This window comes from Balearica regulorum, chromosome 2 (genome assembly GCF_011004875.1).
Source record: "Balearica regulorum gibbericeps isolate bBalReg1 chromosome 2, bBalReg1.pri, whole genome shotgun sequence".
NCBI lineage: Eukaryota > Metazoa > Chordata > Aves > Gruiformes > Gruidae > Balearica > Balearica regulorum.
The window spans coordinates 167,954,942-167,970,772 of NC_046185.1; the positions used below are offsets into that span (position 1 = coordinate 167,954,942).

Consider the following 15,831-nt stretch of genomic DNA (forward strand, 5'->3'; position numbering starts at 1 on the left):
TCTCTCCCTCCATCCATCCGTCCGTCTGTCCATCCATCTCCACCCATCTCTACCCATCCATCCATCCGCCTGTCCATCCATCTCCATCCATCTGCCCACCCATATCATAGAATCACAGAATGGTTTGGGTTGGAAGGGACGCCAAGGACCAGCTAGTTCCAACCCCCTGCCACCCACCCACCCACCCCTCCCTCCCCCACCTCCCTCTGCCTGTCCCCCCCCCGCCGTCCATCCGTCCCTCCCTCCCTTGGCAGCGGGAGTGCTGCTGGGGGGCTGGAGCAGGGGGGGACAACCCCGTGTCCCCGGGTGTTGCACACGTGGGGCCTCTGGGGCCAGCAGCGCTGGGGGGGGGTGGTGTGTGTATGTGTGTGTGAGTGTGTGTGTGTGACACAACCTGGCCATGAGCTGGCAACGTGCGCTGGCAGCCCAGAAAGCCACCCGTGTCCTGGGCTGCGTGTCCAGCAGCGTGAGCAGCAGGTCGAGGGAGGGGATTCTGCCCCTCTGCTCCGCTCTGGGGAGACCCCCCTGCAGTGCTGCGTCCAGCTCGGGGGGCCCCAGGACAAGCAGGACACGGAGCTGTTGGGGCGAGTCCAGAGGAGGCCCCATGGATGCTGCGAGGGCTGGAGCACCTCTGCTCTGGAGACAGGCCGAGCCGAGCCGATGCGGGCAGCAGGACTACAGCTCCCGTGCTGCACCGGCGGCGGGCGGCCCTCCCGGGCTGAGGCGGGCAGGGACAAAAGCGGCCCCGGCGCAGGTAGGGGCGGGGGGCGGCGGGCCCGCGGCACGGGGATGGGCGCTGACCCCCGCCCCGAGAGGGCACCCCGGCCCCGACGGCCTCTCCCCTGCGCTCCCCTCCGCCGGCCAGCCGCCCCCGGCCCTGCCGGCCCCCCCCGGTGCCCGGCGCCCCCCCGGTGCTCGCCCCTGCCCGGCCTTTCCCTGTCTCGCCACGGGGCCCCCGTGCCCAGGCGGACACGCTGCTCCACGTCCCACCCGCCCGGACCCCCTGGCTCCGGCCCTGCTGACACAGGCGCTGGGCAGGGCTCGGCTCGGCCCGGGACACGACGGGACGGGTGGTCAGACCCCCCGGGACAGCCCGGCACATCTTGCTCCTGCTCTCCTTGGGCACCGCAGGCCCGTTTGGGGAGTCGCGAGCTTCCCCAGGGCCCCTTTTCCTGGCGAGTTCTCGCCTTTTGCCGGCCAGCTGCGTGGGCCACGCTCTTGGGGTCGGTGCTTTTAGCAGGAGTTTTGAAGGCTCTGGCTGGAAGGGAAGGCGGCTGTTGGCAGGTAAGTGCGCTTCTGCCCGCGATTTCTTCTGAATCCAGGTGTTGTGCTTGGCAGGGCCCCTCTGTCCTTGCTGCGCCGGCCGGCGCGGCTGCTCACGGGACAGGCCTCTCCTGCGGACCCCGGCGCATCCCACCGCCGTCTTCCCGCACAAGTAGCTGTACCTGCCTCCATCTGCGCGCCGAGGGCCAGCGGCACGCCGGACTCCAGGCCGCTGCGGCAAGGTGGGGGTCTGAGCTGTCCCGGCGCTGTCCGGCACTGGCAGGATTTCAGCGGAGGGGCTCGGCAAACGCACGGCAGGGCGTGCCGAGCCGGGCGTGCTTCTTGCTGCAGATGTCGGTGACCTTTGAGGACGTGGCCATCTACTTCTCCCGTGAGGAGTGGGCAGAGCTGGCGGACTGGCAGCGGTGGCTCTACCGGGAGGTGATGCTGGAGAACTACCAGGCGGTCGCCTCGCTGGGTGAGGACTCTCTCCGGCGCCGCCGGGCTGGGGTCGAGCTGCAGTTCACCTCTGTAACGGAGCTGGAGCCTGGAAAGGGAAAATCCAGCTGTCGCCGTTGGTGCCCGAGCGCTGACGTAGGGGTTGTGATCGCAGGTTTTACCCTGCCAGGCAGCCTCCTGCGGAGAGCGGTCCTGGTAGAGAGACTAGGAGAGTGGAACGGGATGGGATAGAATAGAATAGAATAGAACAGAACAGAACTGGACTATTTCATTTGGAAGGGACCTACCACAACCATCTAGTCCCGCTGCCTGACCCCTTCAGGGCTGACCAGAGTTCCTGGCTGACCAAAGCCTCCCTGGCGCAGCGATGAACCATCCCAGGCGCTGTCAGCAGGCAAGCGGACGAGGTGATGAGGACAAGGCGAGAGGAGGCTGTAGGTGCAGGGACGGGGGGGCCGAAGCTGTAGACGGGCAGGGACAGGAGAGAGGAGCAGAGCTGGGGGGAGATGCTGGGGCTGCAGGTGGCGGGGTCCGGCGATGCTGTCCCGGCAGTGCGGGAGAGGGTGCCTCTCTCTCTGCCCCGGACAGGCTGGCCTGTGATCAAGCCAGAGATCATCTGCCAGATGGAGCGAGCAGAGCTGCCGTGTGTGCCAGACCCCCCCAGGACACCGCGGAGCCACCGGACCCCTGTCTCAGGTTGGTACCCGGGGGCTGTGAGGGTTCTGGGGGGTTCCAGCAGCAGCGTCCCCTGGGCCCCAGATGCTCTGTGCAGCAGGAAGGGTGGGTGTTGGCGGGGTGCCTGTGCCGCTGGCCATGGGGAGGGGTCCCACGTGCCCATCCAGTCCCCAGCAGTGACCCCAGCCTCTTCTCCCCAGCAGCCGGTGACCCTGGGACGCAGAGGGAGGCTGGGGGGGTCCCCGAGGGGCTGCCGGCACCCACCACCCTGCTCCCGGGGATGCCCAAGCGGGGCAGGAGGCGTCGGGGGCGCTCGACCCACAGCCGGCCAAGCAGGAGCCGGGGGGGTTCCTCAGGGCGCCCTCGCCTCCACCCCTTGCCAACCCCTCAGCCACTGGAGAAGACCCCCACCACACTGGAGAAGACCCCCCCTACGTGTCCTGAGTGCGACAAGAGCTTCAAGCGCCAGGCGGCGTTGGCCGTCCATGTGCGGAGACACACAGGCGAGCGGCCCTTCGGCTGCCCCCGCTGCGGGAAGGGCTTCCCCTCCAAGGGGGGCCTCAAGCGCCACCAGAAGACCCACGTGGGGAAGCTGGACCCCCCCTGCCCCCAGTCATGCCAGCCCAGGTCTCCTGGCCAAGCTTCTGCTGGCCCGGCCCCCCCGTGGCCCCCCAGCCCCTAAGAGACCCTATGGCTGCACTGAGTGCGGGAAGAGCTTTGGCAAGAGCCGGGACCTGAAGAAGCACCAGCAGACTCACACGGCAGCGCAGCCATTCTCCTGTCCGCAGTGCGGCCACTGCTTTCGGCTGAAGCAGATCCTGGCGTCGCATCAGAAGATGCACAGCGAGGAGAAACCCTTCGGCTGCGCTGACTGCAGCAAGCGCTTCGGCCAGAAGCGTCACCTGCTGAGCCACCGGCGCGTGCACACCGGTGAGAAGCCCTTCACCTGCGGTCACTGCAGCCACCGCTTCAGCCAGAAGCACCACCTGGTCAGCCACCAGCGCATCCACACCGGGGAGCACCCCTTTGCCTGCACCCACTGCCCCAAGGCCTTCAGGGATGAGAAGATCCTCACCATCCACCAGCGCATCCACACCGGACAGAAGCCCTACAAGTGCGGCAAGACCTGCAGCCAGAAGCAGCACCTGAAGAGCCACCAGCGGGTGCACCGTGGCCCACCGGTGGTGCCGGAGGGTGTGTGGTGCGAGGGGAGGTGTCTTACCCCAGCGGAGAACCGGGCAGAGGACAAGCCCTTGCAGTGCGGCCACTGGGAGAAGCGGTTTCGGGATGAGGGGATCATGCTGGCTCACCAGTGCACCCACAGCACCCCCAGCCTGGGGCCACCTCTGCAGCCCAGTGACCCCTGAAACTGCTGCTGAGGGGCTGCGGGGTGCTGGGGCTGTGTGTGGGGGGGTGGCTGTGGGGGGTGACCCAGAGCACCAACCTCCAGCTGCACCGGAGCAGCCATGCATGAGCCAGGAGCGAGTGAGGGCCGTGGCCCCTCCACCAGCAGCTCCAGCTGTGGCCCGAGAAGCATCCTCACCAGCAGCTGGATCGTCCTTGACTTTTCCATCGTGGGTGTTGGTTTGGGGGTGGGGGTGGTTGCTGGCACCCCTTCCCTGCTGTGCTGGGCCCTGCGATGCCGGCAGCTGCTGTGGGAGAGCCGTGGGCACAGGACCGGCTGCCGGGGCAGGGAAATACAATAAATATACGACAATTGTCAGAATGGTTTACAGGACAGAGGGGAAGATGCTGCTTGATTTTTCCACCCGGATAGTAAATAAAAAGCTTCTTCATGCTGACAACAAGCGGTGAGCTCCACAGCAGCATGGCGTCTGCCACTGCTCAACAGCAGCAGCACCTCGGGTCCGGCGTCCCCTTGCTTGTCCCTAGAAAACCCCTTCCCCGGCCCGTTCTCCTTCGGACACTGTGAGAAGCTGGGATCTGCCCGGGGGGCTCCGGCGGGCAGGCGGGGGGTGAAGCAGCGGGACGTGCGCGAGGGCTCATCTCAGCAAAGGTGCCACCCGTGCCGGGGCCGCCGGATCTCGCTGGGAACAGCCTGCTCTTCCCATCGGCTTTTTGAAAATTCTGGGCACTGGACACCACTGGGGCTGGGGCAGGCAGATGGTGGGGATGGCCGGGGGGGGCTGCCCTTCCCCTGCCTGACAGTGACCCCGTCCCCGCTTGTCCCCATGGCCCCAAGGCTTTCTGGGACACCAGGTCCCTCCCGCGGGTCTCGGCTCCCCCAAACGTGGTTCATCCGAATGGCCTTGGGTGCGTCCCCACATCACCCACCGCTCCCACACGAGCCCACCCTCCCTGCGGCCACTTCAGCCCCCCCAGACTGTTCCCGCCTGCCCTGGGTTGCTCCAGGCTTGGCCCCAAACAGTCCCAGCTCACCGTGAGACGAATCGTCTCTTTCTAGAAATACAGAATGAGCAAGAAGCAGAGCAGGACCCAGGATTAGTGGGCAGGTCTATCAGGTCTATGCCAACAGGGAGGTCATTCCTACAGCCCAGCCCATCCCTACAGCTCATCCCATTCCTACAGCCGATCCCATTCCTACAGCCCAGCCCATCCCTACAGCCCATCCCATCCCTACAGCTCATCCCATTCCTACAGCCCATACCTACAGCCCATCCCATACCTACAGCTCATCCCATCCCTACAGCCCAGCCCAGCCCTACAGCCCATCCCTACAGCCCATCCCTACAGCCCATCCCATCCCTACAGCCCATCCCATCCCTACAGCCCATCCCATTCCTACAGCCCATCCCATCCCTACAGCCCATCCCATCCCTACAGCCCATCCCTACAGCCCAGCCCATCCCTATAGCCCATCCCTACAGCCCATCCCAGCCCATCCCATCCCTACAGCCCATCCCTACAGCCCATCCCATCCCTACAGCCCATCCCATCCCTACAGCCCAGCCCAGCCCTACAGCCCAGCCCAGCCCACCCCTTCCCCCACCCACACGGAAGCACAAGGGCAGCTCGGGCCCCATAGTTTGGGTCCAAAACCCACAGGTTCACGGCCATGGCTGAGCTCTGTCTGTCCATTTGTCTGTCCCTCTCCCTGGCTCAGCCGGGTGCCAGCACAGCCCATGGCATCTCAACGCTCCGTGGCACAGCTGGGAATCCCATCGCCCAGGTCCCTGCTCCCGGCGGGGCGGCCTCTGTCCCCTCCGCACCGAACCCCCTCGCTCTCTGCCCCCAGGAGTTATTGCGACCGATGCACGATGGTGCTGGGCCAGCGGGGTGCTGTCGTGGCTGGGCATGGCACAGCACGGCACAGCATGGCACAGCACGGCACGGTGGTTGTGTCTCAGCATGCACCAGTAAAAGCTCCTTCAACCCCTCTGCCAGCTCTGCCCACTGCTCGGGACCCAGCGGCCACGTCCTCAGGCATCGCCAGCACCTGCAGCACCGGCCAACACCCCGCAGCACCTGCAGCACCGACAACGTCCCAGCACCGGCAGCACCCGCAGCGGGGCTGTGGCGTGTGGCGCAGTGTGTCCCTCCTGGCCATCGGACACCCCCAGGCCAACAGCCCTTCTCCTTTTAAACACCAAAATCCCACACTCCCGTGCCCTGTGCCCCACCGGCCTCTCTCCGCCGGGTGAACGTGGCCGGCGCGTTGCCTGTCCCCAGGCTCGGTTCACCGCGGTGCTGCCGCCCGCTCACCCACCCGGGTGGAAGAGCAGCGGTTGCACCCAGCGCTCACGTAAAACCCTCCCCTGACAGCAACAGCCTCCTGCAGCCCTCTGCCTGCCGGGGCAGGCAGCCTGGAGGGCAGGCAGCGGGACAGGCAGCAAGGAGTTGAAGGCAGCGAGGCAGGCAGCAGGAAGCTGCAGGCAGTGGGGAACTGGAGGCAGCAGGGCAGGCAGTGTGGCAGGCAGCAGGAGCTGCAGGCAGCAGAGCAGGCAGCAGGAGCTGCAGGCAGCTGCAGGCAGCAGGGCAGGAGCACTGACAGTGCCAGGCAGCGTAACCTGCCGGGTGTGAGCCATCGCCCTGGCCCCTCACGGCTGTCACCCCCCCCCCCGGCAGGCAGTGCCGGCCCGACGCCCAGCCGGTGCCGGAGCTGTGGTGGGCAAAGGGGAGAACGGGGGCCCGGCTCTGCCACTGTCGGTGGGACGTGGCTGCTGGCGATGCCCCCAGCCCGGCAGAGCCCCCCGCCTGCCCCTCCTGGCTCCGGCGGCTGAGCCGGGATGAGCGTGTGGCCAGTCGTCCCCCCCCGTGCTGCGGTGGGCACGAGTGACGCCGGTTTGTCGGGCAAGTGGCCAGGCTCTGTGAGCAGCCGGTCACCCCTCAGCCCCCTTCCCTCCAAAGCCTGTGCTGCACCAGTCATCGAATTCTGTTAAATTCTGTTCAAAAACTGAAGCTTTAATGGTAACCGCAGCCTCATGCCGCCATCCTCTGCCCGGCATCCCCGGTGAACCATCTGTGCCGGGTGGGACAGGCTGGGTGAGGCTTTGGGGAGGAAGCGGGACGTGGGGCAGCCCCCCCAGCCGCGGACCCACCATGGGGGCAGCTGCTCTATAGAGACACCCAGACGTCGGGACTGGGGCTGCTGCGGCCCCTTGGCCCTCCCCTTGGCCCCGCACCCCTCCCAGGCCCTCCCTGGTGCCCCCCATGTCCTCCCTGGTCCTCCCCAAACCCTTCCCCATCCCTCCCGGTTCCCCCCTGAGACCCTCCCCATCTCTCCCCAGTCCCTCTCGGTCTCCCCGAGCCCTCCCTGGTCCCTTCCCTGGTCCCCCTTGTCCCCCTTGTCCCTCCCGAGTTCTCCCAGACTTCCCCGGTTCCCGTGGTTCCCCCCCCGAGCCCTTCCCATTCCCCCCCCGTCTCCCCAGTCCTGGTCCCCCCCAAGCCTTCCCACTGCCCCCCAGTGTCCCTAGTCCCTCCCCAGTCCCACCAGTCCCCCCTCGTTGGTCCTCCCAGTTCATCCCCAGTCCCCCCGGTGTCCCCCCCCAGTCCATCCCCAGTCCACCTGGTCCCCCCGAGCCCTTCCTGGTCCCCCCCAATTCCCCCAGTCCCTCCCAGTGCCCCCCCTCGGTGCCAGACGTGGGGGCTGCTCCCGCAGGTGTATCGCAGCCCGGGGCAGGACCAGGAGCACTGGAGCATCCCGGGGGGGGGCGTTGGGCCAGGGGTGCCGGGGGGGGGGGGGAGCTCCTCAGCGCCGGGAGAAATCCCCACCTGTGGGAGAGGGGGTGAGGGGGGCGCGGGGTGCTGAACCCCCAGCCACGTGGGGGGCTCAGGGAGCTGCACCCCGGGAGGCTGCCCCCAGCCCCCCCCGCTCACCCTGGCAGCTGCTGCACTGGCAGCTGTGGATGACGGGCAGCACCACGGGCTCGGTCTGGCCGCCGGGACAGGGCAGGCGCAGGACGCGGACGGGGCTGCCGGGGTCCAGGCGGTAGCTGCAGCAGTCGCAGAGGCTCTGCAGGTACGGCTCCTGCCCGGGGACACGCGGGTGCTGGCGTGGGGGCTGGAACCAGGGAGACACCCCCCCCCCCCCCGCTCCTGCTGCCCCTCAGCCCTGTGGCAGAGCCTGGCTGAGCCCCCCGGCGCCGGCTGACCTCGGGGATGACGGTGGTGCGGGAGCGGCAGCGCCCGGCGCAGTAGCTGACCTCGACGGCGGGCAGGGCGCAGGGCCCCTTGGCGATGGTGCGCAGCTCGGTGAAGCGCCGGCACGTGGAGGACGGCTCCTCTGCAAGAGGAGGGCACGGCGGTGGTGCTGCCCGTGCTGCCCACGCTGCCTGCGCCACCCCGACGCCTCCCCCCGGCAGCGCGTCCGGCGAGGCCGTGGGGTCCCGGTGGGCACCCACCCCCAGCGCGGGCCGCGGGACCTTACCCGGCCACTCCTCCCGGCACACGGGGCAGCAGCTGCCCGGCTCCCGCACCTTCACCGCACCCTGCCGAGACGGTGGCCTCAGCCCCTGCCCCTGTGTGCCCTCTGCCCACGAGAGCCCCCTCCCCACACATGCCCCCTCCCCACGAGTGCCGCGTCTACGCGTGCCCCCGCTCCACGAGTGCCCGCATCCTAAATTGTGCCCCCTCCCCATGAGGGCCCCCAGCCCACACGTGTCCCCAGCCCACACGTGCCCCCAGCCCACACGTGTCCCCAGCCCACACGTGCCCCCAGCCCACGCGTGCCCCCTCCCCAGAAGCGCCCCAGACCTCGGGGCAGGCGAGGGGGGGGCAGCCGGCGGTGCAGGCAGCCTGCCCGTTGACGCAGCGGCACGTCTCGCACTCCTCCTGCCACTCGCTGCCAGCCTGGGGGGGACGACACGACAGGGCTCGGCCCAGCCTGGGGTGCAACCGGGCACCCCCAGATGAGGGGCACCCCCAGACAAGGCGCACCGGCACCGCTCACCTGGTGGAGCTGCCCCCGGTGCCGGCACTCGCAGAGGTCGGCCGGGACACAGTGGCCAGTGCCGTTGCGGTAGCGGCCAGGCTGGCAGGTGCAGCCGGGGGCCGGGGACTCGCTGCAGTTACGCGGCGGCTCGCCGAAGATGTCCTGGCAGCTCCGCTCGCAGCCGGCCGGTGTGTCGGGGCCCTGCCGGTGCTCCCCCGCCGGACAGGCTGCATGCGGCACAGGGTATGGCATCGGCCCCATCACCGGCACTGGCACCGGTGTGGTGCAGGACACAGGGATCGCCGCCTTGGCCCCGGGTGGGGGCCGGCACCATGCGGGTGACAGCTCTGTCCCCTCCCTTGCCACCTCCCGGGGTCGAGGGACTGCGGGGGGACTCACGGCAGTCGGGGAGGCTGCAGGGGGTCCGGCGGGTGGGGGGCCCCAGGCACTCTGCCCCCTCGTAGAGGCGCTGCCGGAGCGGGTGCCGGTGGGAGAGCCGTTCGCCCATCCCGCACGTCACCGAGCAGGGGGACCAGGGCGACCACGGGGACCACAGGCAGTCCACTGCGGGGGGTGAGATGTGGCGGCTGCTGCGCGGGGACGACATCATGGGGACGGGGACGGGGACGGGGACAGGGACGGGGGTCTCTCACCGTTACAGTCCTCCTGGGAGCAGTTGAAGGTGCCGCGGACACAGATGCTGCGGAGAGAGGGGGGATCGGTACCCAGCCAGCCCCCGCTGAGCTCCCAGCCCCCCGGCTCGGCCACGCACGTGGGGTGACCCACCCCGGGGCGACACCGGGGGCTGCAGCACCCACCAGCTGTTGCAGCCGTGCTGGAGGCGGCTGCCCGGCACATACTCCTGCTGCTGCTGCTCCTGCGAGAGGTTGTGTGCCCCGGGCAGGACGAGGGGCAGCCGGCAGCGGCACAACTCGGGGGGGACGCAGGCCCCATCCTGCAGCACCTGCGGGGCACCCACAGGTGACCAGGGACCCCTTGCCTCCTCGCCCGGCCCCCACCCTCTGCGGGGTCCCTGGGGTGGTGGGTGGCAGTGGGCTCCCCGGGGCTGGGGGGAGGGCTTGGGGGGGGCGCAGCCGTACCTGGCCGGGTGGGCAGGCGCAGCCGGGCTGGCAGCTCTCTGGCAGGCACCGTGTCCCCGGGCGGAGGTGGGCGCAGATGTGGGGGCAGGCGTTGGCGCAGTCCTGGTACACCTGCCCACCGGAGCACTCTGCGGGAGAGGAGGGGGTGGCTGCGGCATGAGAACCCCTGGCAGCCCAAGGTCCCCCCCACCCCTAAACCTGGCTGGGCCCCCCCCTTACCCGCCGAGCAGTTGTGGGCATTGCAGACACGGTGCAGCAGCAGCGGCAGGAGGGTGCATGGCTCCTCCCTGCCCCCCGGCCCGGGCAGCGGCTCCCGGCGCCGCTCGGAGATGCCCCCACCGCAGCTGGCGCTGCAGGGGCTCCACGGGGACCAGGGGCTCAGCCGGCAGCCGGCTGCGGGGGGAGCGCAGGCTCAGGGCTGTGCCTCGCCATCTCAGCCTCCCACTGTCCACCATCCCACCGCTGACCATCGCACCATCCACCATCTCACGTCCCACCATCCACCGTCCCACCGTCCCACCGCCCAGCCCACCGTGGTGGCACTCACCGGGGCAGGGCTGTGGGTTGCACTCGGCCGTCTCCTTTGTGCCAGCGGCACTGCAGGGCACCCCGCCGGCACTGTCCTGGCAGCTGCGGTGCCGGGAGGTGTTGCCAGCGCCGCAGCTGCGGGAGCAGGGTCCCCACGGGGACCAGGGCCCATAGGAGGGACACGCCGGGGCCGGGCAGGCAAAGGTCCCATTCCCGCAGGTGCTGCACCGGGAGCGACACCGGCATCAGCGTCCCACCCCAGGGGCTCCGCCACGCGGCACAGCTGTGCCCGCCTTGCTGCCGTGTCCCCCCCACAGCACCCACCAGTTGTGGCACTCCAGCTCGGCCACCTGTCCCGGCCGGAGCTCCCGGCTGATGTTGGCAGCGGGCAGCCCGCAGCGGCATTCGGTGATGGCCACGCACGCCCCGTCCTGCAGCAGCTGCCCCGGAGGGCACCGGCACCCTGCAGGGGCAGAGAGGAGTGGGGCTGCACCCATGGGTGCCGTGGGTGGTCCCGAAGGGGGCGGGCAGGTGGGGAGCTCTGCCACGGGGATGTACGGTGCGGGACGTGGGTGCACCGGTGTGCCACAGTGCAGCCAGAACCAGCGCCGTGGGGTGGGAGGGTCTCATGGCTGTGATGGGGGGCAGGGGGCTGTGCTATGGGTGGGGGGCTGCAGGCAGCTCGGGGGGGGGCGGGCAGTGGCGGCGGCACGTACCCGGCTGGCAGGGCCCCTGCAGACACTCGACATGGGGCCAGAGGTCAGCGCAGGCGCGGGGGCAGCCGTTGGCGCAGGACGCGGCGAAGGCTCGTCCCCTCTCCTCACACGCCTCCCCTGGGTGCGGGGCTGGGTGTCAGGGTGCAGCGGGGGCACGGCGCCCGCCTCGCTCCCCTCCAGCGCGCGGGGGTCCCCGGGACGCTGGGGCGGGGGGGTTACCTGGGCAGGCGGCGGTGTTGCAGCTCTCGGTCTGGGAGTGGGCACCACGGCACCGCTGGCTGCCAGCCGGGTGCTGGGGCTGCCGTCGGCGCAGGCGGTAGCCCCCGCTGCAGGGATCCTGGCAGGGCCCCCAGGGCCCCCAAGGGCTCCAGAGGCAGAGGTCTGCGAGACACGGGGGTCACCCGCCCCGCGGGGATGCCGCCGTCCCCGGCAATGGTGCCCACGGCACCCTGCAGCCCCCCCAGCCCCCCGGTACCTTCGCAGACGTGGGGGTCTGGGCAGAGTCGCTCCTGCCGCAGCTCAGCCGAGCAGGCGGCCCTGCTGCCGGCCCAGGGCAGCCCGGTCTGGGGGTCCAGGCAGGTTCGGTAGCGATGCTGCACCGCGGCCAGGGCCGAGACCCCCGCCGGTGTCCCCTCCGCCGGCCACCACCGCCCCGGCTGGGCCAGCAGCTGGGCGAGGGTGCCGGGGCCGAGCGCGGGCAGGGGCAGGCAGGGGCCGCAGGGCGCCCACTCCGACCAGGGGCTCAGCGGCAGCAGCCCTGGGGGGACATGGAGCCGCTGGGGACCCCCGGTCAGAGCATGGGGAGGGGGCAGCCCCCACTCGTGTGGGGCAGAGCAGTGTGACCACCCCTCAGGGGGATGCCGGGGGGTCCCTGAGCAGAGGGAAGGGGCTGGGGGGGGCTGGGGCCAGATCGAGGAGGTGCCGCCGAGGGCGGGGGGCTCTGCGGTGCCGGGGGTCCGCACTCACCCTGGCAGCCCTGGCTGCTGCAGTGCAGGGTCCCGTTCTGGCACACGCTGGGAGGAGAACAGCAGATGAGCACCCCCCGCTTCGGCGCAGCACCCCGGCCCCCCACGTGCAGGGCTGCCCCCCCCGGCCCCGCTCACCACTCCGCGCAGCCCAGCAGGACGGTGTCGCCGGCAGCCAGGGTCTGGGGGCCGCCGGGCCCCCCGGGGTGCAGGCAGTCGCACTGTGTGGGCGGCACACAGCCCCCGGCCTGCTCCAGCAGACCCTGCCAGGACAGAGGGTGATGGGGGGCGATGGGTGCCCCCCCTGCAGCCCCCCACCCCTCCTGCCGCTTTGGGCCAGCTGGACGTTGGCACTCGGGTCCCGCCATGGCCCCGTGGGCAACGGGCTGTCCTGTCCCCCGACCCCGGGGGGGCTGGCACCCATCCCATCCCCATCCCATCCCTGGGGACCCCCCCTCTCCGGACCCCGTCCCCGGTGCCGCAGCCCCCTGCCCACCCCTGCCCGCTCTTGCCTGTGGGCAGGCGCAGCCGGGCAGGCAGGGGGGTGGCTGCGGACAGAGCTCGGGGTGCTGCAGGCTGGAGCAGAGCTGGGCACAGGGCGGGCCGCAGGGCCGGTACTCGAAGGGGGGAGCACAGCTGGCCTCTGTGGGGGAGAGGGGTCAGACAGGAGCCCCCCACGGGCAGGGGCACCCCAGGCAGCGCCTGGGACAGGCAGGGGCAGGCAGGAGTGCATGGGACAGGCATGGGACCCCAGTGAGGGCATGGGGACGGGCAGGAGCAGGCAGGAAGCTCACAGGATGGGCAGGGACAGGGCAGGGAGCGCTCAGGATGGGCGAGGACACCCCAGCGTGCGCACAGGATGGGCAGGGTGCAGGCAGCGAGCCGGGAAGGGCAGGGGCACCCCGGTCGAGCACAGGGACGGGCAGGGGCAGGCAGGGGGTGCGGGCAGCCCCGTTGCTCACCCGAGCACCCCGAGGTGTTGCAGACACGGCTCTGCCTGTCCAGCCCCACGCAGCCCACGGGGCCCTGCCGGTGCCGGTGCCGGTGCTGCCGCGGGGCCTGGCAGGAGCAGGGGCTCCAGGGGCTCCAGGGGCTCCAGGGGCAGGCGGCTGTGGGCAGGGAGGGGACGGGGTGATGGCGGGCAGGGACCCCACCGAGGCCCCCACCCCAGCCGGCACCCTACCTGGGCAGGGGCGCAGGTAACACGCTTCCACCTCGCGGCGTGTGCCGAAGCCGTGGCTGTGGTTGCAGGCAGCGCCGGGGGCCGGGCAGGGGCAGGCAGCCTCCCGGGTGGTCAGGCCGGTGCCGCAGGAGTGGGAGCAGGGGCTCCACGGGCCCCAGGCGCAGCCCCCCGACCCTGGGGGGACACAGCACGTTACGGGGACACGGTGCCCCAAAGCCACCACCGCAGTGCACAGGGACCCATCCATCCCACTGGGATCCCGGTCCTGCCCTGGGCCCTCCTGGGAGGTTCGGGGGTCCTGGGGGCTTTGGATCGACCTCTCAGGCTCCGGGGGGGGCCGCACGGTCCACGCACCCCCCAGGGACGCCAGTGATGCCCGTGCCCGCCCCCGTCCCCTCGCCCAGGCACTCACCGGCACAGGGGATGTCCTGGCACTGGGTGCCCTCAGGGGTGCAGGTGCTGTGGGGGGGACGCAGCGGGTGGGTGGGGGGAGCAGCTCAACCCCCCCACCCTCCCCAGCCCCCCGGCACTGACCATCGCTGGCATTCGCCCTGCGGCCAGCTCTCGCCCAGGCGCCTCTCGCTGCCCGCCTGCAGGCAGAGGGGCAGGCAGGGCCCCGCCGCGCACCCCCGGCTCTGCTCCTGCACCCCCTGGCACTCGCCGTCCCCAGAGTCCGGGCTGGGGGTCCTGGGGGGGACACGGGGGTCACCCACCGCACAGGGGGGCTGCAGGAGCGGAGTCCCAGCTGGCACCCATGGGGGTCACAGTGGTTCCCACCCCGCAGCCCCTGGGTGTCCCGTGTCCTCTGGGTGCCCTGTGTCCCCCCGGGTGCCGTGTGCCCCCCCCAGGTTCCGTGTCACCTGAAGCGAGCCTGTTGCCCGTCCCCGCAGGTGACGCTGCAGGGTGTCCAGCGGCTCCAGCGGCTCCACTGGCAGGGGGGCGGGGGGCAGCCCTGGGGGGTGCAGCGCAGGCGGCCCCCCACGCAGGTGCAGTTGTTGCAGCCGTCGCGGTGGCGGCTCCCCGGCACCCAGCTGTGCCCCGCCGCATCCGTACACTCGCAGTGGGCGGGGGGCACGCAGCCCCCATCCTGCTCCAGGGTGCCTGCGGGGACGGAGGGGGGTCGGTGACAGGGGGTGGGGACCCCCCCCCCCCCGGCGCGCACAGATGTGTGTGTGCAAGTTCACATACATGCGTGTGTGCGTGTAAGTGTGCAGATAAGTGTGCGGGTACATCTGCCCCTGCAGACCCCAGGGGCACCCCCAGCTCTGCCCGAGAGGGGACCTGAGCTCTGCCCCCCCTCCCCAGCACCCCTTGGGGGATGCAGAGGGGACGAGGACAGGCAGGACTCACCGTTGGGGCAGCGGCAGCCGGGCTGGCAGCGCTGCTCCTGCCCGCAGGCCAGGCCCTCCTGCAGGTCCCGGCAGTGCCGCGGGCAGCGGTTGGCACAGGCCACCAGCGCCATGCCGGGCGGGCAGCCCTCCCCTGGAGACAGCACCCATCAGCCCTCGGTGAGCCCCCCCAAGCCCCCCGCAGCCCCCCACACCCCCGCCCCCGTACCGTACCGCAGGGCCGGGGGTTGCAGAGGCGCAGGTGGTGCCGCTCGCCGGGGCAGGGCTGCCCACTGTTTTTTGGGGGGGGGCCGGGTGCAGGAGCGGCTGCGGACGGAGCGACCCCCCCCGCACGTCCGGTCACATCGCGACCAGGGGCTCCAGGCCGACCAGGCGCCGTCCACTGCCGCGCAGCGAGAGGGCGTCAAACGGGGGCCACTGCCCAGCACCCCCCCACAAGCCCCCTGTACCGCCACCACAAAATCCCCTCCATGAGGCCCGCGCGCTGCCCCCCAACCTCCCCCCCCCCAGGTCCTGGACACCACCCCCCAGCCAGCCCCGCTCTGAGCACCCCCCAGCCCCCCTAACCGTCCGGCCAGCCCCCAGCCCCCTCCCCGAGCCCCCCGAGCCCCCCACCCTTGCAGGCCTGTAGGTTGCAGAAGCGGCGCTGGGTGTTGGCGCTGAGGATGTCGGGGCACCAGCGGCCCCCCGGCCCGGGGGGGGTGTAGGCACGCAGGCGGAGCTGCAGCCCCCCACCACAGCTGCGGGAGCAGCCGCCCCACGGCCCCCACGGCGTCCACCGGCAATCCCGGTCGGCACAGGACTCGTCCGGGCAGGGGGGGACGGCTGCGGGGACACCGGGACTGGCACCGCCGACACCCGCAGCCCCCAGAGCCTGGGCGGGGGGGCAGAGGGACCGCTGCCCCCCCCCCAGCCCCTATACAAGCAGTGGGGCAGGGCCCCCCATAGCCCACCTGCGCAGTGGGGCAGGTTGCAGACCCGCTGCTGGACGCTGTCCCCGCTGCAGCCCCCCACCCTGCTGCAGGGGCGGCTGCGGCTCTTGGTGGCCGGCGCCTCGGGGCGGGTGCAGGTCTTGGAGCAGGGGGTCCAGGGAGACCAGGGGCCAAAGCCCCCCTCTTCCTCAGCGCCTGGCCCGGGATGAAGGCTCCCCATCAGCCAGCGGCATGAGCCCCCCTGACGTCGCAGAACCCCCGTGCCGGGGGTCCCGAGGCAGCACCCCCCCCGCCACGCAGCACACCTCT

General features: G+C 71.1%; 2 protein-coding genes across 2 annotated transcripts in view; one reads left to right on the forward strand and one right to left on the reverse strand.

Annotated features, from left to right (window-relative positions):
- Positions 1–763: 763 nt before the first annotated feature.
- On the forward strand, positions 764–4,202 carry LOC142600680 (uncharacterized). Its single transcript, XM_075747055.1, has 5 exons — positions 764–1,505; positions 1,615–1,741; positions 2,311–2,418; positions 2,598–3,071; positions 3,163–4,202. The coding sequence occupies exons 2-5, from the start codon at positions 1,615–1,617 to the stop codon at positions 3,762–3,764; spliced, it is 1,311 nt and encodes a 436-aa protein (XP_075603170.1). The 5' UTR covers positions 764–1,505; the 3' UTR covers positions 3,765–4,202.
- A 3,316-nt stretch (positions 4,203–7,518) lies between these two features.
- Positions 7,519–15,831, reverse strand: part of LOC142600658 (SCO-spondin-like) — a 44,143-nt gene continuing 35,830 nt past the window's right edge. Inside the window, 29 exon segments of the mRNA XM_075746990.1 lie at positions 7,519–7,590; positions 7,696–7,846; positions 7,971–8,101; positions 8,246–8,306; positions 8,572–8,667; positions 8,768–8,976; positions 9,149–9,313; positions 9,403–9,449; positions 9,568–9,713; positions 9,850–9,977; positions 10,069–10,242; positions 10,397–10,599; positions 10,702–10,840; positions 11,094–11,210; positions 11,313–11,474; positions 11,569–11,850; positions 12,060–12,106; positions 12,197–12,321; positions 12,571–12,701; positions 13,021–13,167; positions 13,242–13,415; positions 13,654–13,700; positions 13,776–13,928; positions 14,102–14,342; positions 14,592–14,723; positions 14,804–14,879; positions 14,881–14,972; positions 15,206–15,415; positions 15,544–15,734. Coding sequence (XP_075603105.1) covers positions 7,568–7,590; positions 7,696–7,846; positions 7,971–8,101; positions 8,246–8,306; positions 8,572–8,667; positions 8,768–8,976; positions 9,149–9,313; positions 9,403–9,449; positions 9,568–9,713; positions 9,850–9,977; positions 10,069–10,242; positions 10,397–10,599; positions 10,702–10,840; positions 11,094–11,210; positions 11,313–11,474; positions 11,569–11,850; positions 12,060–12,106; positions 12,197–12,321; positions 12,571–12,701; positions 13,021–13,167; positions 13,242–13,415; positions 13,654–13,700; positions 13,776–13,928; positions 14,102–14,342; positions 14,592–14,723; positions 14,804–14,879; positions 14,881–14,972; positions 15,206–15,415; positions 15,544–15,734 — 4,000 coding nt within the window. The 3' untranslated portion in view covers positions 7,519–7,567.